The 25,782-nt window shown below is 44.1% G+C and overlaps 1 protein-coding gene across 4 annotated transcripts in view; it reads left to right on the top strand.

Annotated features, from left to right (window-relative positions):
• The first annotated feature begins 2,940 nt into the window (after window positions 1-2,940).
• Window positions 2,941-25,782, top strand: part of AGBL1 (AGBL carboxypeptidase 1) — a 263,897-nt gene continuing 241,055 nt past the window's right edge. For 2 of the 4 annotated variants that reach the window (XM_085070420.1, XM_085070421.1), the window contains exons 1-4: window positions 2,941-3,173; window positions 22,478-22,541; window positions 23,814-23,960; window positions 24,531-24,662. In XM_085070420.1, the coding sequence (XP_084926546.1) occupies window positions 3,123-3,173; window positions 22,478-22,541; window positions 23,814-23,960; window positions 24,531-24,662 (394 nt within the window). In that variant the 5' untranslated portion in view covers window positions 2,941-3,122. The remainder of the gene's footprint in view (window positions 3,174-22,477; window positions 22,542-23,813; window positions 23,961-24,530; window positions 24,663-25,782) is intronic. The other 2 variants (XM_085070423.1, XM_085070422.1) reach the window with 2 other exon arrangements.

Consider the following 25,782-nt stretch of genomic DNA (forward strand, 5'->3'; position numbering starts at 1 on the left):
CCAGAGGTCCTGCCTTTGTGCTTCTAATCCCCTCTGTCCTCCTCACAAGAACATTAACTCTGGCACTAGGAGGAAGCTGGAGCCATGAGTTTAATTTTCATTTTGTTTAAGGATCACATAATCCTGAGGGCACAGGGGAAACAGCAAAGACATTGATATAAACTAACAAGCTAATCTTCACACTGGGTTTGCATTGCAGTATGAATGGGAGAATCTGAACACTTTAATTCTGGCATTTAGCTCTGTGCAGGTGAGGTGGGGGACCTCTTGTTCTTAGAAACCAACAACAGCATCGGAAATTCAGCAAAATCTGGAGGAAATGGCTTGGGAATGGTGAATTATTAGAAGCCTCCATGATTTGGAGCTTAAAAATTGGTTTCCAGGGGGTTTTGCTGTACACCATACATCAGTGTAAATATCAGTCACTGCTGAGGTCTTTCATGAGTGTTTTTTATTTTTAAATCCCTCTTCTCATTGTGTCTTGTTTTCAAATCAAATGTAAGCTCCAGAGTTTTCTGTGTGCAATGTTTTCTTTTATTCTCTCGGCACAGCCAAGCTAACTCCCCCAAAACTGTAAGGAACAGAAAAGATTTTCTCCCCCACAAGCTCTGATGTTGGTGTCCCTTTCCTCTTGGGTTGGCACATTTGCCGTGATATTTTTGCAATTATTTCTAAAGCTCCCACAGAGAGGAAGAACCAGATCAGTGGTGTGTTAGAGAATCTATTACAGAATCCCAAAACAGAGGCCAAAGCTGTGTTTTAGGTGGGGGATCACCTAAAGCCACTGCCTGCTTGCATCCCTCAGCTCTCTGTGCCTCGTGAAAATCCACACAGCAGGAATTAATAGCTCCACACGGCTCTGGTGACAGGTACAATTGTCACAAGAAAGAGAACGAAGCGACAATGTGGAAGAGCTTCTTTAAAACAGCTTCTAATTAGCTCTGAAGTCGTTTTCTGTCACTGTAATCATTTGCAGAGGAGACATGTCTTGGCAGTGCTCACAAACCCAGTGCCCACCTTCCTCCCACCCAGCACATTTGGGGACATTGCCTGCATTGCCTTGGTTCTCTCTCCCTGCCTTATATGTGGCCTTTTATTAGGTTTTATTAAGTCCTGCTGATGTGAAAGAACCCCTAAAGCCCTGCAGGGTTTGTATGGCAAAGTTCTGGTAGTGGGAGGATGCAGGAGTGACTTCTGTGGGAAGCTGCCAGAAGCTTACCCAAAATGGCCAAAAATGCAGTTCTGTAATGGCTGAACACCAGCTCTCTGTCTAAAATATGGTATTTCATGGAGCATGACAGAATTCTTTTAAAAATTGAAATAAAAAATGTTTTTAAGAAAGCTAAAATCTTCAAGCCTGAATTTTTAAGGGAAAGGAAATTTCTTGTCTTATTCTGCCTAGCTGTCTGCAGAGTATCTTGTCCACCAATGAATGGTCTTCACAGTACTCTCTCTGAAGGGACTGATGTGTCTCCATAGGTATGACAAAGGCATTTTAATCTGTTTTATTTTACAACTTGGTAGTGACATCCTGGGACCCTGCTGGCACACACAGAACCTGAGGAATGTCATGCTTGTGCCATTTGTTCACACATTGCTGGGATGAGTTGGGGAGGATTAGTTTTACCATTTGCATAAAGCACTTATCAATGAAGGTTCATCATGTGAAAATAGTCCTTGGCCAAGAGTGGAGGGTTTTATTCTTCATTTAACTGCTTCTTAGAAGATTAGGGTTTTATACTGGCATCAGCAAGGGAAAGTGTGTGCACATTGTGTGTCTGGTATGTCTTTGTGTGGTACTGAGTTCTGTGGGATCTGCCCTGTGCCTAGAGACCCAGGTTCTGCTCCAAAAACCCTTAGTTATACTTTCAAAAGGCAAAAAAAGCCTATTGCAGGGACTAAAAAGACCCACGCCAGAATAAAGTGCTTATTCTAGAGATAAAAGACTGAAATTAGTGTCCCCAAATTGGAAAGACAAGAGTTAACCTTTGTCTTCTTCATATCCAGTAATTATCTCAACTGACAGCCTTCAAACCATCCTGGAATGATGTCTCTAAGGACCAAAAATGCCATTCTGATGTTGAGAAAACCGAAAAAAACCACCTCCAGTGGGACTAATTGACCTTTTCACGCTGAAAACATTTTGCTGGAAAATCCTCACCTAACCCTCTACTCAACTTCTTTATCTGCTCCTTCTTGTTTACCGAGCCCTTTGATATCACTGGGCTGAGGCTAAAAGTGGACTCCGTGCCCTCCTAGGAATTCAAGCCACAACTACAACTCTACTACAGCGTGTCTTGTGCACCAGGGAGTGAACCAGGCTGCAAGCTGCTGTGCTTATAGACAGATTTGGTCCATCAGGATCACTGCAGAGGCCCTTGGAGCAAACTGTGCCCCCAGCCACACCTTGAAGAGGTGGCTTTCCTCCCTGTGCAGCCTCCAGATGCCCCTCCGCGGTCACTCCCTGTCCCTGTGGCCACAGCAGCTGCCACTTGGGACAATCATCGGGCTTGGGAGCCAAAAACCCTCCCGAGCCTGGCTCCACCTGTCCCTCATGCCGGGTGTATCTTCCGTTCGTTGTCAGCGCTCGTTAAGACCGAGGGCATCTCTCCCTCTCGCTTTGCCTTCTCCACGTCTCCGGTTTCACTGGAACGGAGTCAAACGGAGACCAGTCCACCCTGGGTCTGGAACGGATCAGCAGGTCAGCTGGGAATGCCTGTCAGGCAGCCAGCGTGCTCCCTCCCTTCTCCCTGGCTTTCTTTGAGGTTTGTAGCTCTTCTGCTTTCTTGTTGCTATTGCCACCCTCCCCACACTCCCCCTACCACACACCAAGCACCCAGACCTTTCCTGGGCACTTTACTTAATCCCCGGGATTCTTTATATAGGAATTAATCTTCTCGTCACAGTGGGAGAGCTGGGAGGGAGGGGGTGCATTTATCTCTCCTGCTGAGGTCTAGAGTTGCATTGCTGTGATTATTGGTGGTAGCAGTGTGTCTGGGGATCTGTGTTTAGTTCTTCGTTTCTTGAACGACGCAGGGGCAGCAGCAAGGCAAGTTGGCAGCTTGGCTTTCGAGCTGCTTTGTGTCTGCTGCTACAAGGAGGGAGTGTGAGTGGGGAGCAGCATGGCAGAACAAGAAGCCAGTGGCTTGCAAGTCCTTCTCTCCACCCTCCAGGTAAGAACAGCTTGGACTAACAAGAGAGGCGCTTGGGCTTGTTCTCCTCTTTAATTCCCCATCAGTGACCTGCTGGGCTGAGGCTGTTGGTACGAGCTGCTGGCTGGCTTGGCTCTAAAAGCATCAGCGTGAGGAGCCTTGCCCTGCACCTCCCACCCTGAAAAGCCTTGGTGAAGTGAAATTTCACTGCTCAGCGATGACTGTTGGCAATTAGTGCCACGCAGCAATCTCTGGGCTCCATCTGAGGGCAGAGGCTGTGCTCCTGAGGTCTCGCTGTGTTCAGCAGGGGAGCAGGGAGGTGTGAGGCATTGGCTGCTGTGAAATGAATGGGACCTGACAGCGCTGTCAGTCTGAGCTCGGCGCCTCCGAGGGCTGAGGGGGACGAGTAAACAGATCTGCCTGCGAGTAGCCAGTGCCTCCCTGTCAAATTGTCTGCACGAGGGCCCTCAAGCACTCAAGGGAGGTGACAACAACTCTTGAGGCTGAGACTGGTGAGGTGCTGGTGTTGGGTGTGCTGAGTGAATGGTCCCAAGGACCAGCCTGGGATCATGCTTGATGGACGAGCTTGGCCACGGGATGAAGGAGAGGAATCTCTGTAGGTGATGCTCTCAGTTCTGTTTTCCCCTCTCAAGGATGTGCTTCTCCTGGTAGAAGAAGATGCCGAGACTGTGGGACGAGCTACCCCATGAAAGGGGGAGTGTGTTTCAGGAGGGAACCTGTGCTTTTATAAGCCTCGTTTCATCATGAAGGATGGGTGGGAACTGCTTTGCCAAGACAAGCTGCCTGCATAAAAGGCAGTTTTTAGACAGTCCTGGTGAAATGCCACTGGTGTGAATTCCCCAGGTGCCCTGAGCCCTTGTGTACAGCTGTGCTGATTTGGGCCAGAGCCCTGTGGGGACAGGAGTTTCACGTCTGAGGCAGCAGCATCCTCCGACTGCTCCATCAAAGCCTCACACACTGCAAATGCAGAAAATGGGGGACAAGGTGTGCAAAACAGACTGATCCACCTGGATCAGCCCAAGGATTCGTGTCTCCCAGCCCCGTGTCTGGGGAGGTCTCTGTGACCAGCTACAAGTGTGTAGAGGAGGTTATAAAACCCGATGATAGGCAATTGGCTTTGAAACGATGGTTGTGGGGGCTGATCAACCTTGACATATTTATCCAAGCTTATGTAACTGTCAACAACTTTTATTTCTCATCTCAAACACCGGTTTGCCCTCTGTAGCCCATTATGGCAGTGAGTTCTGCAGGTAAACTGGCATGCTGAAGAAAATTATCCTGCTCTCCTTTTATGTTGTGGCAGCGTAACTTGTTTGCCCTATGTTGTTACAGCTTATTTAATTCATATTTTGTACTAGATCATGTTTTTGCTGTATCCAGGTTATAGCCCTCTCCCTCTTAGTCTGGATAATTGAGAGCTGAGTGCACATCTGCTTTTTCTTATGTTCTCTAACATAACAGTCCTGGTGCTGTCTGCATAATCTGGGAACAGAATTGGACAAGACCCAGAACTAAATTGGAAGCTATAGTTTAAAATCACATATGCAAAGCTACATGGAGGTCTAAACCAGAAATAGTTAGGAGCACTGCAGGCATGATATTGATAAAACCACAAGCTAGCACAGCATTCATCCCCAGCGTTGCAAAATCCCACCTTGGTGCAAGACCTTTAGTTCCAAAAATTCTGTGTTCACTCAGAGAAGATCAAAAATCTTTCTTGCTATACCTTCAATTTGATGCGGAGGCTTGAGAGCTGAAGAGCAGAAAGTAAGGAGTTGATGACAATTACATGTTCTGATTCACCTCCTTCCCCTACCTTCAGCCAAAAAATTACCAGCATAACTTTGTAATACAATTACCTATCTCTGCTAAAAAATCAGGTGATGTAAAAGACCTTTACTTGACACAGTTGGAAAGTATTGGCTTGGGAAATAATAACTTTGGGTTGGTGTTTGCCTTTGCTGATAACATCTCTCCACACTTTGTTATTTTCTGCAACAGCTGTCCAAAACATGGTTGCTTTGTTTTTGTGTCCTGCTAGATTGTCAGTGCTGGTTCATATTCTTTTATTGGGCGTGAAGAACATATCTGCTGCTTACAGCAGGCTATTCTGCAGGGTATTACTGGGTATTTTCCATTTCTGTTAGCACATAATATTGCTTTGTATGCAGGAAGCTTTCAGGTGAAGAATGAGAGAACATTCATCCAGTCTTTACAAACTCAGAATAAAAACATTCTTTCTCTGTCAGTCACTCACACAGGGCTAAATTTCTACCTCCCTTCCAAGCACTGGCACAGATTCTTACTCCCAGCTGAAAGGATGTTCCCACCTAAGATAGGATCTATCATCTTCTGCTGAGGGAGGGATTTACCCCATCTCTTCCTGGCATAGACACTTTCACTCCTAGACTCCCAGCCTGGCTTTGGTAAGGGCAGCATCAAGCAGAACAAATCTGGAGCACTGTGCACTTTGTAACTGAACAACTGCTCTAGTCATGGTAAGAAACACATTTTTTTAGTTCTTCAAAACTGTTCCCAGTGCCGTGAAGGAGCATGATCCTCCAAAGACAGCTCAAACCCCTGGAAGCGCAACGTGCTTCGGATGTTCTGAGAAGTGACAAGGTGAATAGCAAAAACTCCTTTCAAAATGCAGCTGCATTTTGTCACTAAAATGTCACTGCAGGGAAGACGTGACATTTCAGATCTCTAGGTAAAAAGTGCTTCGCTGCTTACACCGTTCAGCTTTAAAAATGTGAATTTCAGATTTAAGAAAACCCTCTCCCCGTCTCACAGGTTTTGTGTCAGTATGGCAGAGCCAAGCTCTGAGGATTTTACTGTCATTTCTCATTTTGTTTCTAACCCTGCTGCCTTCTTCTTTTCTCCCTCTACTTGACTCTCCCCCTCCAGTGTGATCCTACAATTATCACCTCCCATCCCTCTGGCTTGGACAGTGTTACCTGTTTCTGTTCCCATCTCTCACTGCATGACATTGAGCTCCTCACCCAGCCCTGCTCTGTCTTTCATACACAATCCAGTCCCCAGATCAAGGCTGGGCTGGTTGCCACTCTCACCTTGTCCCTGGCCACAGCATGGCAGAAGTAAACACCCTCCCCATGTATGGTTTTGAACAGGCAGAAAAGTCTGACATCCCATTTTACAGGCAGCAAATTTTACATTTCCATTACATTCCATTTTACAGGATGCCAAATCCCAGAGAAATTTGGGATTAGATCTCTCAGTTGTTTTAATGCCAGGAGGAGGTATCTGGGTGTTAGTTAAAAAACAGCTGGTACTTGCTAAGAAGAGCAATACAAAACTGGAGCCAGCATCTTGCCTTGTGACCCAGGCTGTTGAATCCCTTGAGAGTGTAGAGCATTCTAGTTCTTCCTCCTGGCTGTCCTGGCCTACATCTCACCCCTTTTGTCTGATCATTCTGACAAATAAGAAGCATTTTGATTCTTCCATTTCCTTCTCCCTGCTCTCCTCCTCGCTGCCCATGCCTTGGTTGTCCCTGAGAACATCTCCTTATTCCATGGCAGGGTACATCGTGTTGCCTGAGGAGTCCCAGATTTCCTGTTGGCTCTCAGTGTGGTTTTCACATGTTTCCCAAAGCCACAGTCCCCGTTCACATATTCTGCAAAGCTGGCAGCCCTTGGGGCCGTTGGCAGATCTTTGGCTCAAACTCTGTCTTACTGTGTTGGACTTCACAGGTTCCCAAATGCTATGGTTTGACAGCAAAAAGATGCAAATCTTATGTCTCAGCGGTGGATGTTGCTATTGCAAAGGGATTTATCTGAGTGGCCACAGTGTCCAGCAGAACAGACTGAGGATCTGCACTTTGCTAACTCGAAGCTCTCAGCTCTTTGCACTGTCCCTTCCGAGCTGTTGTGCTGGCTGGCTGACAGGGCAGAGCTATTGTTATCCTCAGGACAAGTGGGAAAGTATCTGTGCTGCTCCACTGACAATGAATAGAAATGCATTTTGCAAAACACTTTTGTCTCCTCTGCATCCTTGCACTTACCCTGTCAGCAGAGCTGCTGAGATTCCTGGCTTTGAGAGAAATAGAAGCAAAAAGTCCCAGGAACTGCTCAGCTAGCAGAATGCCCACTCATTTGGGTTGGGGATGGAGGAGTTCAAAGTTTGGATCTGTGTTTTTTGGAGGCAGCCTGGCAGGCAGGGTTTAGTGGAATAGCCTTAGAGGGAACAAAAATCAACTCAAAACCAGATGGCCATTTTTATGTGGTTCATTAACTGAGTTTTGCTGAGATTGTTGTACCTAAAGTGAGCAGCAGTGGATTTATACCTGCTATTCCTTACAAAAACTATTCTAGCTTTGGTGCAGCAGCAGAAGTGTAGTTAGGACAGGGAGACACTTGGCTTGGAGGGTTCAAGGGGAAACAGTGGATGCAGGTTTTTCTTGTCTCTACTGCCACTTAGGCTACAAGAGCCTGTTTTTGGCTTTAACCATGGGAGAAAAGGCATAATCCCCTATAAACAATCCTATAGAGGTAGTGCAGCTTTCAGGGTCACTGCTTTTCCTTCCCACCTCGACTTTCACCTCTTCCCTGTCCAAGGAGAACCTGAAAGTAACCCAAAGCTTTTCCCTACACCCCTTGGCTCACCACCACAGGGCACTGCTAAGCAAGAAAGGAGAAAAGATGAAACATCCATATATTAATCCCAAATTCCTGCCAGGCCACGGAGGAAACATTGAGGTTTGTCACTCTTGAGAACCAGCACTAAAAACCCTCAGAGGAAGCTATGACAGGTCGTGGACTCTGCTGAAACCCTTCCACCAACTGAGCTGGGACCAGAATTGCTCTCTGTCCCTGGGCTGGCCGCAGCTGTTTCTCTGAGCACACTGCCAGCTCCTCTGCAAATGCCTCCAGATGGGCTATCCAGAGTTTTTGTGACTGAATTAATGACAATTCAGGACCTCAGGGTGCAAAACATACCCAGAGACTGATCAGAGCAGTGGCAATGATGGCTGAGCTGAGCACAAGAGTGTCACAGTCTGAGCCTCAGCAGAACTTCTCATGTCAGACAAGGAGAGTGAGGTTCTGTTTATCTTCTGCTGTTCCTCATCCTTGTCTAGGATGGCTTGAGCTTTGAGGACAGATGAGACCATGTCATGAATGGTTGAGGAGAGCCCTTTCTCCCTTGCTGCAGCAATGCAAATGTGACAGGAGAGCCCTGTTGCTGAGTTGAGTGCCAGTCTGGAAAAATGGATTATAAACCTCTGCTTCTGAGTTAATAGTGTGTAACATGGAGAGTAATCCCACCATGCCTCACATCAGCGTTTGAGAAATCAGGCAATGAACATGGGGAAAAAAAAAAAAAACCTCAATAAAAAACCACCCGAAGTTCTGGTGACAGCACAGTAAAAAAACCCCAAGAAAACAGAGAAGCAAATTAATAATTTGTTTTCAGTGCAGGGCTTGGATGCTGCACAATAAATAATGCACAGAACCACATGCTAAATGATGAGGACAAAATGCTGCATGGGGTGATTTTACAGGCAGCAGGCACTGCTCATCCTGAAGCAGAGGTTTTGTGAAATAAAACAAGTTGTCATGTTGAAATTAAAAAATGCAGTTACTCCAGGGGACCAAATGAAATATCAGGAATGCTTTAAAACTGGTGGTTTTTAGCTGTTGAGGGGCTGACTTTATGCTTATGGCCAAGCTGTTTAACTCAGACTATTTGGATGTAATATAATGGCACATTATACCATGTCAAGCAACTCAATATTGTGTATTTTGGTACAACTACTGCATTATAGTCACAAACAAATGAATAGAATATACCACATTATGGAAGGAGGTATATGCATTTGTTTAAACTACTTATCTTTCACATATAGTATGAAAATACATTTAAAAACATCTGTTTATCTATTTGTAAATTGAGAATAATTACTGGTGGTTATCTAGCCTCCCTAGGTGTTCTGTATGCCTACAGATGTATTTATACATTACATCAATATTTTTATGTCAATGGAAAACTTCCACCTTCTCTTTTTCTCAGGTTTCCGTAATTTCCCTCTGTGAAATATATGAAGAGACGCTTTCATACAGAGAGGTGTTTGCTTGAATAGGTCTTACTTGTGTTTCTTTGTGTAGCATAATCTTATTTTCAGTATATTATGCTGCATTTGTTGTGATAGCTTAGACACATTTTTCTGTTCAATGCATTGGTCCAGTCCTCTTGGTTTTATCTATAATAGGAAAAAAAAAAAGTCTGTGGTAGAAAATGTGTTCATGGACATTTTGAATTAAAGTTTATTATATTATGTTCAACAAAGCGCACACAAAAAGTTGCTTGTACTGAAAAACATATGGGCTGATAATGGTTGACTCCAGCAGTGTCTACTGGCACCAGCAGAGATTTTACTGATTTGTGTTAACAGAAAGAAAATAATTTCATACACATACCAGGATTTTTTTTGTTGCTCGGTCTGGGACAGCAGGGTTGGAAATTGCTCCTGGAGTTGTTGTTATCGCAGACACACTGCCTCTGTGTGATCAGTCCTGTTTGTGCCAGGATAGATAACACAACTCACACCATCATTACTCTTGCAATTAAATTTGGGGGGATTTAAGCCTCTGGAAGTGCAGGTAAAAGCCCCTCCTTTTTCAGGGCCCCAGGAGCAGTCAGTGGGGATGCAGAACAAGGCAGTGTGTCCTGGTAGCTCCTCATGGAATGATCCTGGGCAGAGGTGTCCCTTTGCTGTGTCCCCTAGGGTTGCTGTGTGCACACCTGGGACCCTGAGGCTCTGAGAATCCCAAACCCACGCTCACCCCACGTGCCCAGGGCTCTGCCAGACTCGTGACTGTGCTCTCCTCACCAGACCAGGATAGAAAATAATTCCCTGCTGCCTTCCCCTGTTCTTTTAATAAGCACTTGTCTCACGGACAGCCTATTTGCACCTGTTTGCCCCAGGGCCCAATGGGCCTGAGGACAGAGGCACTGATCCATCGGCAGAGCTGCTGTGTGCTGGGAGTGCTGCTCATCCCTGCAGGGAAGGATGGGGAGATGGGATTCCCAGGAAAAGCTGGGAATGCTGTCCTGATTTCCATCCCCAGGGAACTGTGAGGCCACAATGCTCCTGGGAATTGGGGAGACGTTCTGTGAGTTACAACCTTCTCTGAGGAGAGCAGGAGAAGGATCTCACCAGCCAGCCTCCCTTCTCCCATGGACAAAACCGAATTTGCTGCAGGAGGTGAGGAGGGAGTGTTCTGGTAAAGCGATGTTCTTGCACAACTGCATTGTCCTGCACTGGTTTCCTGCAATCCTGCAAGCTTTGTGTGCCACAGAGAGCATTGCTGTGCTGCTGCTTCCGAAGAGACAGCTTATTCCAGAAAATACAGTTTTATTTGACTCTGAAGCAAGGACACGAATACAAACCAATAAAATATTTGTAGACATTTTCTGTACTTTAAAATCTGGGGGTTTCCCCCCTGATTGTGTCATCTTTATGAGAAGTTGACCTAAATATAAGCTAGGTGCATTTTGGGGGTGGAGATTCAAATTCCAAGAACTGGATAATTTTTCTCCTTTTCATATAGGAAAAATAATTTATCTTAGTATAGTTTTGGGAAGGAAAGTCTAACCTGATGAAGATCATCTCTTAAAATAAGGGAAACTTGGTCATTCTTCTCCAGAGGATGATGGAGACAGGGCATAATTCATATCCATAATTTAGTATTTCCTTTTGATCTCTGTGCTGTTGCGACTTTTGTGTTACTGAGTGGGGACCTTCCACACCATACAGAAATCAAGGTCTCAGAAATCAAGAATTTGTTATTGATTTCATAAGATGTCTTCTTGAGAGGACAAAGATGACATAGTAGAGATTCTTCTGCCCACAGGCACTACTAAGCTACAAGAAAGAGAATTAGTGTTTCAGACCAACTATTGATTAATAGAATAACATTTGCTTGATAAGAAATTTCATGGGCAAAGCTAAACCTCCTTCCCTTCAGGGGTTTAGAGAACAAGGATGGGTTTTTTTCTCCCCGTGGTCTGTTCTCCTGGAAGAACACAGCCTTATTTTCAAAAGGTGGTGTAGGTTGAGGTGGAATTAATGAGAACAGCAAAGCTTTCATGATGATTCTTATTAGAAAATTGAGTAATTCTGACACAGAAGTCCTGCGAGAGAAATAACTACTCTACCAAAGAAACCTTGGCTTTTTTCCCCCCCTGCCTTTCAACAAGGGATGCTTTGAAACCAAAACATATGGGTCTTTTTTTCTGACATGGAAGCACCACAGCATTGTGTTTTACTGCCATCAGCTTCTGAGAAGCCTTTTATGCACATTAATTTTTGGTGTAATTTACAGGCAAAGGTTTTCCCACTGGGGCCAATGGCAATTTGATCCCTGAAGTAAACTGAAACAGACTCTCCTCCTCATGGCCCATCAGCTCAGTGCACGCTCTGGTATCTATTCCTTTCCTTTCCAAGGGGGAATGATGCTGTATTGATGGATACAGCAGGAGCCCTGGGCTTTATTTCAGAATTGTTACAAACCCCATCAAGCTCATTCAACGCCTGTGCCTCCTGCTTTCTTCATTTGGACAGTAGATGGAGATAAGGTTCATCTCTCAAGTTAGGGCAAAGGAATCTTAGTTCACATTGTTTCCCAAATCAAAGGGTGGAACAATTCACTTCCAGAGCAGATGACACTCATGCAGCCTGGGTGAAATCAGTGCAGTGCCTGTTGTCCTGTGCCATCTTCTCTGGTTTTTATGGGATTCCTGATGAAAGGCCAAAGCAGCAGATTTACAGTGATAAAGTTGTCCCTTTATTTTATTGAGGATTAACCTGGCAAGCAGGAGATTGACAGGGAGAGAGATATCCACCCATAAGCAGTTTGCTTGGCATGGCGAATGCCCACCTGTCTCACTTCAAAAGAGAGGAGGAGGGAGAATGGACCACCTGACCTTTCCCTATGATTAAAATGCTGATCTGATGAAGTCAGAGGAACAAACTGAACCACCTCTTTCAACCCTCAATTCTTCCAGGAATAAACCAGCACCATCCATATGGAGACATTTGTGGAGCAGCTAGGCGAAAGCAGCCTTACTGGTCTGGTTTTTCTGACCTTCTCCTTGGGAAAATCTTCTGCATTTGAATAGTTTCTTGCTCCATGTTAAAGTTCTGCAAGTGTGGGAGAGAGCTGGAGGTGACAAATGAGAAAGAAAATGTGTGCCTGGCTCTGTTTTCTTTGACAATTTCTCTTTGCATATGGCTAAGGCCATTTGATCTCCCCAGGATGCACAAGGACTTCAAGGGGACAGCTGGATGCAGAGATGCATTAAAACGACTTCTCTTTGAGATGAAAACCATGATTATTAACAGCTTGTTTCAAAAGCTCTCGCAGCAGCAGCTGTACCTCACTGACTGAAAACTCTGGAGGGTTTGTCTAAAAGGTCTGCACGGCTGGGTGATCAAACAGTTGGAAATCTTCCTAGCTGAGAGTCCCCTGCTATGTCCTACAAAGCCTGGAGAGCACTATTACACCAACAGGTCTCCTTGGGAACAAGCTGAAATAAAATGGGGCACAACAAAAACTTTGTGGTGATCTCTGCCTCCTGGCAGTGGATGCAAGCATCAGATGTAGATTCTGACACAGATCAAATCTCTCACCGCGTATTCGCTGAAGAATTCACATTTCTCTGAGAGATTGAGACTGAATTTGCTCGGATCTCAGCGAGACACATGAGGGTCTGTGCAGAGACCAGAGGTCTCACCCCACTGCTGTGCCAGGAGCAGAGCAATATGTGGCTCCTGCCAAAGGTCCTCTGTTTTCCCAAGAGTCACAGGCCACTGTGTGTTCAGCCCATTCCCATGTGAGAGTCTCAGGAGAGACAGGCTGAGGGGTTTGGTTGGGTGAACTCCACAAGGGATCCCAGCAGAGTGTGGGTATTTTTAAATACAACTCCTGTCCCTTTTCCTGGAGCACAAGCATAGCTGTGGGCTTGTTCCTGGATCTAACAAAAAGCCTTTTAGCTTGACTGACCAACACTTAGTTTGCAAGTCCTTCTGAGCTACAGAACTGAAGTACAAAGGGCCAAAGAAAGCCCCAGACATGCCTGTCTTTAGGATGGTGGCATTGGCTTGCTGCTGCTGGGTGTCTTGCATGGGGTGTAGCCTAAAGATAAAGGAGATAAAAAGCTTTGTTACCTTCTGGATGGAAAATGACATATCCCTGTCATACCTCTTAAAAACTTGGCAACCTTTTCAGAGAACTGAGGGCTTTGCTGTTAAGAGATTGCTGCTCAAATCTAGACAGATGGGTCTCAGCAAAGCAGCTAAACAGAAGTTCTGCTTTACATTGCTAGTAATATTACTTTAAATCATTAGAATTTCAAAACACAGTTTGCTATTCATTATGGATGCCGACTTTCGTTTGTTGTTTGATTTTTCACTTAGGCTGGATGGGGAAAATAGGTTCATCATTTTCACTTTCAGGTTCCATCTCTGAAGAAAATAAGCTGTGACTAACAATAGTTATTATTGGCTTGTCTCCACTGCCCGTACCTCAGTCTTCCTTATTAGATGTGATTGATTAAAAGCATTTGCATGGCTGTTCCAGAAGGCATTTTTGGAAGTAGACTGACACATAAGGACACTTGTCTTGGCAAGTGAAAGGACTGGTGTTTTTCTAAACCAGAATGTACCTTATAGTGATCCTCATCTTCAGCCTGTACAAGTCAGTGCCAGAATAACGTGCAGTGAGTGGGAATATTTGCACTGGAATACAGAGAGAAGCCTGGACTGGATGCAAAGTGCCAGGGCAGATTGAGAGGAGACATAGGAATTCTGAGATTTTATCATGTGTGGTCCAAGCAGGAGCATCCCAGAGAAGTCAAGGATAGCATCACCTTCATGATGGCTATTTATTTCCATATGCACAGACCCGCATTCGCTATAGCATTCAAAAATCTGTGGTTTTATTAAAAAGCGAGTACAGCTGGAAATTTTCCAAGGATCTCCAGACTCACTTGTACTTTGAGAAATGCCATTGCTTGTAAAGAAGTTTGTCAATTCCCAAATGTGCTTTTTCTTTGAAAGACAAAGTGTTCTCTGGACTGACACCCATCAGATCTCACAAAAAGAAAGACAGTAGCATGTTTCATGCTGCTTTTTTGTCACTAGTAGGGGAAAATAAAACTAAAACTGAACACAGAAAACTGATCCCTGCCTATTAAATTTGGGTGGCAGTTGTGTTAAGTAGCTGTAACAGAGTGGCATTTGAATGAAACATTAATATTTTAAATTAGTTCAGTAACAGCAAAAGTAATATAAAATATAGGAATAAATCCAAAAACCAGCAATAAACAGTAGGTGCTGGCATGCATATAGAATTCATTGTGCAAGAATGGTTAATACCTTACAGAAACCTATTAAGAGAGTGTGAAAGGCATATGCTAGGATAATCTTGGCATTAAAATAAAAATAGATTTAAAAGAGCAAAAAAGAGAATAAGATAACATTAAATCCAGTCAAAATCTTTAGGTGTCATAGGTAACTTATTGTGAAATAAGAGATAAAACCTGGGAGAATTTATCTGCAGTAGAAATTACAGAAAGAACATTAGAAATATTCAAAAGAAAGTCTAAAAGCCTTTTGCAGAGTATCACGTGTTTTGATTTATCTCAAAGTTTCCTCATTCTTTTAACACTTCCAATTTGACAGAAGCATTTGAGGGTTATATAATAATGTGTTTTACCACCGTTTCTGCATAATAAAGTAATTGCTCTATTAGAGGCGCATTAGTGAGAGGAGCAAGTGACAAAAAGGAACTTTGTATCAGGAGGAACTTCTGCACAAGGACAAGCTTTTCTTTGAGAACATTGAGAGAATTTTGGCATGAAAAAAGAAAGAGAAAAAAAGCGGCTTACTTTGCCAAAAGCATCCAAGGTATTGCAGTCTGTCAGGGCACAATTCCTGAGGATATCTGGATGTGAATATATATTTTATTGGAGTGACACACTAATGATGTGGCACTGAGATGAACAACCTTGCTCTAAAGTTAGGTGAAACACCTTTGAGACTTCCTGACACAGCAAGTAAAACATCCTCTGGGGAAAGATCAGGTCACAGTCTGTGTGCTTCCTAATTCCTGTATGGATTAATTAAATGAAGCATCTCCCTCATCCCTTGGCACAAGGATGAATCTCTTTTCAAACAGCTCTGGGACCCACTGGTGGTGAGGAGCTCTTTCTTCTCCCAGTCTGGCATCAGTATTTCTTGCTGGGGATAAATTTTTCTGCTGCACTTACTTCTGGGAAGTTGGGAGGAAAAGACTGATCTCAGGGAAGGAAATCTTTGAACTCTCCACAAATAAATGGAAGAGAGTGTGTGATTGAGAGCCACAGTACTTCTGTGCACACAGTGTTTCTGTTTCATTCTTTGGTAGTAGCTATCCTGGCTCTGCCAGCTATCCTCTTGGGTATTGCCTAAGTGAATTTCCCACCACAGGGTGATATTTCCCACCAGGAAAATAAGAAACAATCTGGTCTTGATGAGGGATGCTCTTGGGCAGGTGTTAGCTAATATTTGCAAAGAAGTCTGTAATCCTCTGATGAAAGGTGTTATATTAGTGGAATTTATTGCATTAAATTTAGTAAGATTCCCTGGCACAGATGACTTCCACCATGTTATGCACCAAGTTATTTTGGCTAGAGATCAGCTCAAGCCAAGCTGTTTCATCTCAACACCTTCAGTGTTTTGAAGACATTAGGATGTAAATTTGGAATTTGCCCATCTCTGCCTTGAAGCAGTTCAGTCCTGCAGAGTGCAGCCTGTACCCTTTGAGAAGTCCTGAAGCTCAGTGAATAGGAGCAAAGCCCTGTCCATTTGCATGCTAGAAGTTTGCTTTGAGGCACTATTCCTGCCCAATCACCTGAATGAGCAGGTGAATTACACCTCATTGTGAAGGGTTGGATCTTTGCATCCAGCAGTGGTTTGGTTACTGAAAAAGATGCTGCAGGTTATCACACCCAAGAGCAAACAAGGGTGAGAAAAACCCAAACCTTCAGGTCATTGCAAGCCATGAAAAAAGCCACCGACCTGACTGCAGCAGGCCAGAGGGAGGGACATTTTCAATGAGTCTTTGCTATATTTTCTGATCTAAACCCCATAATTCCTGCTTTGGGCTTGGTGTGGTGGTTGCCATGCCTCACAGGGGTGGCCAGGGCCAGCGAGAGGGACTTGCCTCCAAGGCTTGGGAACAGGAGGGAGAAGTTGCCTGGCCACGTGTCCTGTCCCTGGTCCCCTTGGCTGCCCTGGGTACAGTTTGAGGGCTATGTGATCCCCCACAGCTGCAGATGCCTTTCTCCCAGGATTAAAGAAGTCACTTAGGACACTTCAGGAGTCACTTAGGACACTTGCAGAGCAGCAAGGTCCTCCTCTCCAAGGCTTTAAAAATAGCCCCTTTTCCTTCCATGTCTCCTCTGAGATTCCTGGCTTGCTCAGGCCTATCTGACTCCTCAGAAGAGGAAATCCAGATTTGGACAAAGAAATGCACGTCCTGTTTACCACAGACAATGGAGACTCCTGTGGTGATGCTGAGGATGTTTGGTTGGGTATTTTGGGAGCAGGGGCAACTTGACCATGATTTCCCAGGATCCTTCTAAAGCTGGATGATGGTAGTATTGTTAACAAGGTGCTCCAGTTATGACAAAATTCAGGCTATAATCACTTTAATTGGAATCCTCCCTTACTCTGCGGTTTCCTACTGATATTTTAGAGATACCTGAACCCTTTTTTCACCCTCAGAAATAATGAGTTTTTCCCCCTAAACCTCCATGTAACAAATACTGTGGATAATAACCTTCCAATGAGAAGAAATCACAGTTAGCTGGCTGAATATTGAGGCTGAGGATAGGAGCATACAGACAAGAAACTCTCCAGGGTATTTTGCTCTCTTATTTAAGTGTGAATTTTTAGCTCCTCTTAAATTAGAAAAAGCAATTTACTCTGACAAAGCACAGAACATAAGGCACCAAACCTGGCTTCACAGTTATTGTAAGGCTGGATAGTCAGCTGTGGGAAGAAGATATCCAGCTGGCAAATCCATAATGCCAGCGGAGAGTGGCTGTGCCCAGCAGTTGGGGCTGGTAGGCACCTCCACCTTGCTGGCAGAGGACTCTCTGATTTAAGCATTAAGAGAGTAATTAGAACCCAGTATTTTCTAGAGGTCTCAGGAGAGAATGAGGACTAATGCTGCTCATCCTCTAACCTGCTCTTGATTTTAGGCAGTATTAATTTTGCCCCAGAATTTCTCTTCAATAGGCTTTGAGTGCAGAGAGTGAGAAATCTGACTTGCAGATGTCTCATTACACAGGCAGTTGGGCTGCTGACTGCTATTTGCGTGAGCAAATTTATTAAGGGAAAGAGAAGAGAGGAGGATATATTTTGGACAGGTCAGATCCTGCTTCCGTATTTAGAAACAGGCTATTTAAAAACAAACAAACAAATAAACAAACAAACCCTGGAACTGGACATTCTATTCCTTAGTCTCCCTAAAAAAGACACAAACAAACAAGTCTGGAAGTTTTTTAGCCCAGTGCAGCAGTACCTTTTCTTTAAAATGAGATAATTTTGTTTTCTTTTTTGTTTGGGAGTTTTTTCCTAGGCAGTCACAGAGTTTTGTGAGACAATTCAACAATTAATTTAGAAGACATGTTGGTAGAAATCATGTTCCGCGTTGTCTTGCAAGAGCGACTTCATTCATTTCGCATTCATTATTTTTGTGATTGGAATAACTGCTTTGTATTTCTTCCCCCGAATAAAATATTTATTAGTAAATCTCGCACCGCACAAATTAATGCTGTTTGATTTCTTTCTGGGTGTCCTCCTTTTTCCAGCATTAATTCTTAGACTCACAACAAACCCTCTCAGTAAGGTTGTGTGTCTCATTTGGAGGAATACTTGCCTTTGGGCAAAAGACACAAAAGCCCAAAAGACTGAGATTATGGGAAGATTTTTGTTTGAAGGCAGTGCTGAAAGGGGAATGGCACTGATGGCTGCTATCCTCCAGGCAGGACACAAAAAAATCCCACCTCTATGTCTTGTGGAAAACACCCCCAGAGACTTCCCTGAGGTTACCTGTTTCTGTGGCTTAGCAGCAATTTTATAATCTTGTCTTGAGTAAATAACAGCTGGTCTTGGCATGTTCCCAGCAGCAGGACAAGGAGACAGGAGCTGTTCCCTGCTTAATCATGGGTCAGTGGAATAACCCGAGCTGCCAGTCAGAAGGATGTTGGGATCGAGCTGTTGTCCTCCAAACCCAATGTCACCAACTAATCACTTGCTGCCTGTTAACCTGTCAATGACTGTGTGCTGGGCTATTTTTTTATTCCTGGCTTTCTCCATCCTCCTGCTGTTTATCTCCGAGGAGCTTCCGCCAAGCTAACCCCAGTGTTTCAGGGATTAATTCCCAGAAAAAGCTCAGAGAGGAGCTCTCAGCCAGGAGCTGATTAAATGTACGTGAGCTCAGCCCTGTGATGCTCCTGGTTGGGTGAGGAAAACAGGAGGCTTTGCTGGAGTAAGGCTAAGGGAGATGAGGGGCTCTGACCAAAAAGTACAGCCAGGCTTGACATTTAAAGTGATGTTTTTGCTACTTTAGCCTTTGTCCAGCCACTAGCTGTGAAAGGCAACTACAGGCTCTTGTTAATAGGTAACAATTTGGCTCTAACTTTAAATCCTTTTGGTGAGATTCTGCAGGAGGTCAGTGATTCTGTAATCTAACTTAAGCCTCTGGGAACTTTTCTCTGCTCTTATTCCACCCATATACAACAAATGCATCTTCATTAGTCTGTGCACATGTAGATGCTGTATCTAACACTTGTAAGTGCTGGCAGGAATGGAAAATACTTAGCAAGAGGAATTTTACTTCTCTCCTCTCTTTGGTTATGGTTTGTTCTTAAACCATCAAACATCTCTTTCAATAAAAATAACTAATGTGTTTATTTTTACCAGAGCTGGGTAAGAAATTTGCATTAAAGAAATTACTCTATTCATCTTTTTCAGATCAGGCACAAGTTGTGGTTTTCTCATTTGTACTTACTGTTCGAAAAGATTTACTGAATATTTTTTATGAATGAATATGTTGGCAATTCCTCCACGAAGAGTTTGTTATGTGTATTAATTTAAACAATCAATTCTAATAGATTTTAATGTCCAGATATCTTTGACAACTTCGAAAGCCTGAAGCTAATTAGTCAAAGTATGAGCTTTTTCTTTTCAACAGGCAAGTTGCCATCTAGCAAGACAATAGCAACTTCAGGGTTGCTTTCTTCTGTGTTGTCTTGATATTATAAATGGGAGCTGTGTTCTTCTGCAGAAGTCTGTATTATTCAGTGGTGTCACTAAAGTTAGTGGGAAATATGTTAGAGTTTGTAATGGAACTGGGGTTTTATCCATTGTTTCTGCCAGCACATGAGTCATGCAACTCCTTCACTAGTGTGCAGGAGGAAGACAAGCAATGAGGCACCAACACAGAGTTTTAATGTTAAAATATCAAGAGTAAACACTCAGGTAAAATATTTGCCAATATCACCCAGCTTTAATTTTCACATTTTAAAGGTTGATCTTTCATGTTCTCTCAAGTTCTTTGTTTGCCTGAGTCCCTGGATAAAGTGCATGGAAAGTCAGAGGATATCTTATGTCATCACTATTTGTGTTAATGGCTTAGGAACCCACAATCCAATCAGTTAAAATAAACAACCCAGTGTAATAGGAGCATAAATCAATGAAGACTTCATTACTGAAACCTTAATGTGTAATCCATCCACCTACAGAGGAAAGGGATACTGAGAGGCAGCAAGACAAAACCAGAGGACAGTCTGATTTAGACAACCCTGATATTTAAAAAGGTGTTGAGAACAGTAAGTCTTCCTGGAGTCAGTAAATTTGATGGATACTCATCACTCCTGACAAGCTGCCCCTGACTATTAAGTCCCTATGCTCAAAAATGCCAAGAAGCTCTTGAGAAGAGAGCTCTGAATGTTCTTTGTTTAGTCTGGGAGACTTGAGCCAGCTCAAATGAACAAAGACATGAATTAGGAAGATTAACAGAGGACTAAAATGACTTATCTTACCCAAGAGTAATGGTACTCAGAGCTGCTCTGACCCTGCTGCAGCCTCTCCTCACTGTGTGGTCCCTTGAGCCAGGAGCACAAACCTGGACTCCTCTGAGGTGAGGCTGGCAGGACTTGGTGAACCAAGAGTTACTGAGTTTCATTAAAGCCATTTATTGTGTTTGTCTTGGCTCTGAAAGGAGCAGTAGTCCTATCACACTGAGACTTTTGATTTCAGCGTGGAGCATAAAAGGGCTGAACTTTTATGTTCAATGATGAGATCTCTGCTTGTGGAGTTAATAATGAGTAGGAACAGCACTCTGTTCTGGGCACGGCCAGCTCTGAGATGGGGAGGAGACAGGCACTTTGTGGATTTTAGCTAAGACCAAAAGCAAGATGAGCCTTTAGAAAGCCATCAGTGCTCACAGACCCTCCTCCACTGAGTCCCCATTTCAGCAGAGATTCTCTGCCTGTTGCTCCTTCCTTCCTTCCTTCCTTCCTTCCTTCCTTCCTTCCTGCCTGCCTGCCTCCCTCCCTCCCTCCCTCCCTCCCTTCCTCCCTCCCTTCCCCACATCTTGTTCTTTTTTTTGATAGCACTGCTAATTGACCAAAACCAGTATGATGGGAATCCTGGTTTCCAGAGATTTGGAGTTTGTTTTCATTAATAATTATGACCAAAAAAAAGAAATCTAAGAATACACACGAGGTTTAGGATACAGAAGCTAGGAAACATCAGCACCACTGTAGATATTCCATGCAGAAAATGGCACACAGAGTTTTGCCAATACAGAAGGAGATTTGGTTACAGGGAGCTGCCAAGCATCCGACAGGATTTCTGTGACAGGGGTGGAAATCTGTTTTTCCAGGCTGGCAGTCACTTGCTCTGACTGAAGAGTGATCATTTCCCTGCTTCATCCCCATGTCTCACCCACTGCATAGCCTCCCCAACAGGAACAAAGGAGGAGGTATGGACTGCAGCTCCCTAATTAGCTACACAATCCTTAATACCCTGTCAGCTTGTGCTGTGACTTTTTCAGGGATTTACTGGGAAAAAAGTGTCCATTTGCAATAATAGTCATTATTACAGACCTGAATTAGATTTTCCCTAATATTCTTCCTGGAGTTTCTTTTTGCTAGGTGTTATTTCTCGACTCCTTGTCTTAAATACTCAGTCGCATCATAATGTTAAATATGTCAGAGAATGGTTGAATCAATTTGGCTGGTAAAATGATCACATATATCCAAAATAGATACCAGTAGGGTAAGTTTCTGAAGCAGTGCAACGTTCAGAAATATAGGAGCCAAATATTTGTGAGATGTTATCTTCTTGTTGTAATTTAATTGAAGATAAATTTATTCCAATATAGTTCATGTGATCCTGAGGTTCTTTGGGACCAAGGCTACACAAATGCAAGTTTTGTGTTATATTAGAGATTTGTATTGTGTTGTATCTGTTCAGAAATTAAGACATCCAAAACTTAACCCAAATCCCTCAAATTGCAATAGACTGGTGATTAATTCTTGAATCACAGCAGTGAAATCTGTTTGGAGGAGGACTAAAGAAGGGGTCCAGTGTATCACACAGATGGAAGGCAGATATCATGTGTTTCCTTCCCCTCAAGTGCATTGTATCTTGTTTCCTCTAATGCAAAATCTAACGTGACTCTCAAGCAGAATGTGTAATGTCAAGGTGTGGTGGTAACTTGGTCTTAAATTACATTAGTTTAAAAATAAGCTTAGGGAAATTTTCTTCTCCCCAAATTCAAGGCTTCCATGTGGTTGTAGCTGCAAAGACAGGAGAATTTTCTTGTAGATGGGATTAATATAATTTAAGTATATTATTCTTCAACTCCAGTAATAAGAGATGCTGTAATGGAAAACCACCTCACATTTAACATTTCTATGTGATACAGAATATTCTCAACTTTGGAGTAGCCAGATCAAGCCAAAAAATAGAGCTTTAGTTTAGAATTTAGATGTAAGTTCTACAGAAATGCTACTGTGTATTAAATACTGTGTAATATGATCTGTCAGAGGCTTTTCAAATGTGTTTTCAATGTTTCCACATATTCACTGTCCAGATGGCACCAAAAATGCTCAGTATCCAAACAAGGATCTCAATGCCTCTGCACTGCATGATGCACTGCAGCCCTGTGGAGGAGAAAGTTTCCTGCTCTGAATTGATCCCTACATTTGCTGTGTTTCCATTTCAGAGCTCCTGTGACAAGGATGTCATCCTGAACATTCTCAGTGTCCTCACCGACTTGCTGTCTCTGGGTAAGGAAGCAAAGATCTGGCCAAAGGATGGCCAAAGGGCAGCAAGGGGGTCCTCAAGTAAGTCAGGGAATTCATACTTGCGTTCAAACTTGGCCAGGTGTTTGCAAGGTGAAAAAATGTGAATTGTGTCTATAGATCAGCAGTCCTCACTCCTGTGTTAGAAAAACCGAGCTTATTCAGTGTGTTAAAGGGGAAAAAAAAAAGAGACTCAGATAAAGTTTCAATTTTTTCATTTTAGTTTCAAAGATGCCCAGGTGTTTCAAAGTATTTCATAATCCCTGGGAGTCAACCACTGGAAATGTTCACCAGTGCCACTGTAGAGATGACTGTGATATAGGGAAAGGAATCTGACTTTTCAGAGCCCAGGGACTCTCTAATGCAGAGGGTTCAGCCTCTCTCCAAAAGGCACTTGTACCTTGGGGCTGCAGAGAAGTGATGTCACTTTATGTGCTCAAGCCATGAGAAAAAAAAGTGTATTGGCAAAAGAACTTAAAAAAAAAAATCAAGTTCCTTCTCCTTTCTGCTCCACCACGAGAAATATCACCTGCTAAACAATCCCCAACCCAACTAAACTGCCAGGCTGTGGGGCTGCATTGGTGAGTGCTGGATCCTTGTGGGTTCCCCACTCCTGGAAGCCTCACCAGAGACATCCCTGTCCATCCTGGCCTCTCTCTTGGAGCCCTGCAGCCCTGTTCTTCAGCTGGTGAAAGCATGGCCTCCATGGGGAATAGGGGTCCTGCTCTCCTCTAGGAACTGAATGAGCATCATCCCCCAGTGACAGAGCCTGGATCAATGTTTGTTAACACAGCAAGGCTCACTGGGTTAGAGTGTGGTTTCTTTGGAGACCTACATTTATTTGAAAGCTCTCCCCAAGGCTTCCCTAGGATTCCTTTTCATTTGGCAGAAGCCCAGTGCTTCTTTAGTTCTTTCCTTGTTTAATTTCCAGCATCTAAGAAAAGATCACTGAGCCTTTTGCTCCTTTGAAACCTGTCGGTGTCTCTGCTTATTCCTCTCTGCCACATTTCAATGCACAGTGAAAAACTTCTGCAGCACATGGGTTTGGGGAGACAGCAGAGCACAGAGTTGCACCAAGCAGTCATCAGGTTGTGGTGTCCAGGGATCCATGGCCAATTCTGCAAATGCTTGTGCATTCATGGTGCTCAAATATTGTCTGAAGGCAAGGGAAGCTCTGTGTGCTCCTTGCAGGCCGAGGGTTTGTGCCTGCTGTGACTCAGGGAAGGGATGCTCTGAGCAATCTCCTCTCCTCCCCAGGGACTGGACGGAGAATTCACTATGTGATCAGCAAGGGGGGCAGCGAGGCTTTGCTGCAGGCACTGACCACTGCTGCCCGGACAGACCCCCCTGACCATGGCACCCTCCTGCCCCTGCTGCGGCTGCTGGCCAGGGTTGGCCAACGAGGTACTGGGGGGCTTCTGGGGGGACCCCAAAACTAAGGATGACCTCATCGTGACATTCCAGTAGTTAAAGGGGACAGTTTTTTGTAGGGCCTGTTGCTTTAGGACAAGGAGCAATGGTTTTAAACTGAAAAAGGGGAGATTGAGACAAGACACAAGGAAGAAATATTTTACGATGAGGGTGGTAAAACACTGGCATGGGTTGTCCAGAGAGGTGGTGGATGCCCCATCCCTGGAAACATTCAGGGTCAGATTGATCATTCAGATTGATCATTCAGATTGGATGGGGCTCTGAGCAACCTTTTTTTGTGCAACTCACTGCTAGGGGTTTGGACTAGGTGGCCTTTAAAGATCTCTTCCAATCCAAACTGTTCTATAATTCATCTATGGTGACTTAAAGCAAATCTCATGTTTTTCTGTTTTCAGCAAGATTAATACTGATTTAACTCATTGATATATTTGAATGCTTTTGTTGTGAGGTTTTGAGTTACAAGATTGGGTGAAAATATGTTTAGCAGCACTGCTGCGACGACCTGGCCTTGGCAATAGTTTAATTCCTATTTGCTTTACACAGATAGGAAATTTGGGCTGAAAGTGCAGAAGGCAGAAGCCACTGATATAATACTGAGCTTGACAAGAAGAAACCTGGGCCACCACCTGCTCCTCACCCACTGCCTTTGGGTGCTGCGGGTTTGTGCTTCTAATGGTGAGTGCCAGGATTTTCCTCTTTTCCTCGGTGTGACAACCACCAGGGCTCTTTTTTTAGTCATTTCAATGCAAAGAAACATTATTCCTGGTAGGGTTAGTGCCTGCATGCACCATTAATATACAGAAAAGCACAAAAGCCAGAACAACCTTAGAAAAAGGTGCTCCTCAAGGGGCCTATGCAGCCTTTACAGTGCATTTCATCTGCGAGCTATGGAAATAAAAGTGCTGTAGTGAAAAATATTCATGGCAATGATCTCCTATTCTGGAATATAGACAGTCAATTCTTTTGCTCTGAGACTTGGGTACCTTAAGTCTCTATGCAGTTGCCATTACCATAACAGCCAAATGTCTCACTATTGTTGATTGTATTGATCCTCAGAGCAGCTCCATGAGGGTGGAGAAGCAAAGGGAGAGAGAAATCAGCTACTTATTCAAGGTCCCCCAGGAAGCAGATATTAGATCCTGGTCTTTTGACTAGTAACCCCTCAGATGTGCACTCTCCCAGCTTTTCTTGCTTGGCAATGCCCTTGTGTTAAATGATTCAAGCAATGGGATTTCCAGTATTCTCTCCCGGGATCATTACAGATTCATACAGACTTTCCCTGCTATCAAGCTCTGAGCTGCTCAGCACAAATTTCCCTTTGCTCACTCTAACCCTTTCCTCTCCTTCCCTACATCCCTCAGCCAGCAGATAATTCTTGGTGGCCATCCTGCCTGCAGTGTGCTTTGCGCATCCTGAGATTTTAGCTCTCCTGGCTCCCAGCCCTGCAGGTCCCTTTTGCTTGGACAGGAGCTGGCTTCATGCACTGGGCTTCCTCAGGCAAGCAGCCAAGCCTCAACACACAGCCCCTCTCCCCATGATAAGCACTATTTGAAAGTCTGAGCATGGCTGAAAATGCAGCCAAAGCCAGAAGATGAAATGTGCCTTTATTTGGGTTTGCAGCTGTGCAGTGAGCCTGTGCTGCCTCCCACCCAAAATGATGATCTGCCCACCTCCCTGCTCCCTGCTTCAGTGCACCTGCAGTCCAGTTCAGCTGCAGTTTTTGCAGAGCTTTTGGGATGCACACTGCAGCCTGGCCTCCCTTCTGTTAATGCCAGACCCCAGAACCCCAGCTCTG

Source organism: Lichenostomus cassidix, chromosome 10, assembly GCF_008360975.1.
Source record: "Lichenostomus cassidix isolate B80296 chromosome 10, HeHo_3.0, whole genome shotgun sequence".
In the NCBI taxonomy this organism is placed as follows: Eukaryota; Metazoa; Chordata; class Aves; order Passeriformes; family Meliphagidae; genus Lichenostomus; species Lichenostomus cassidix.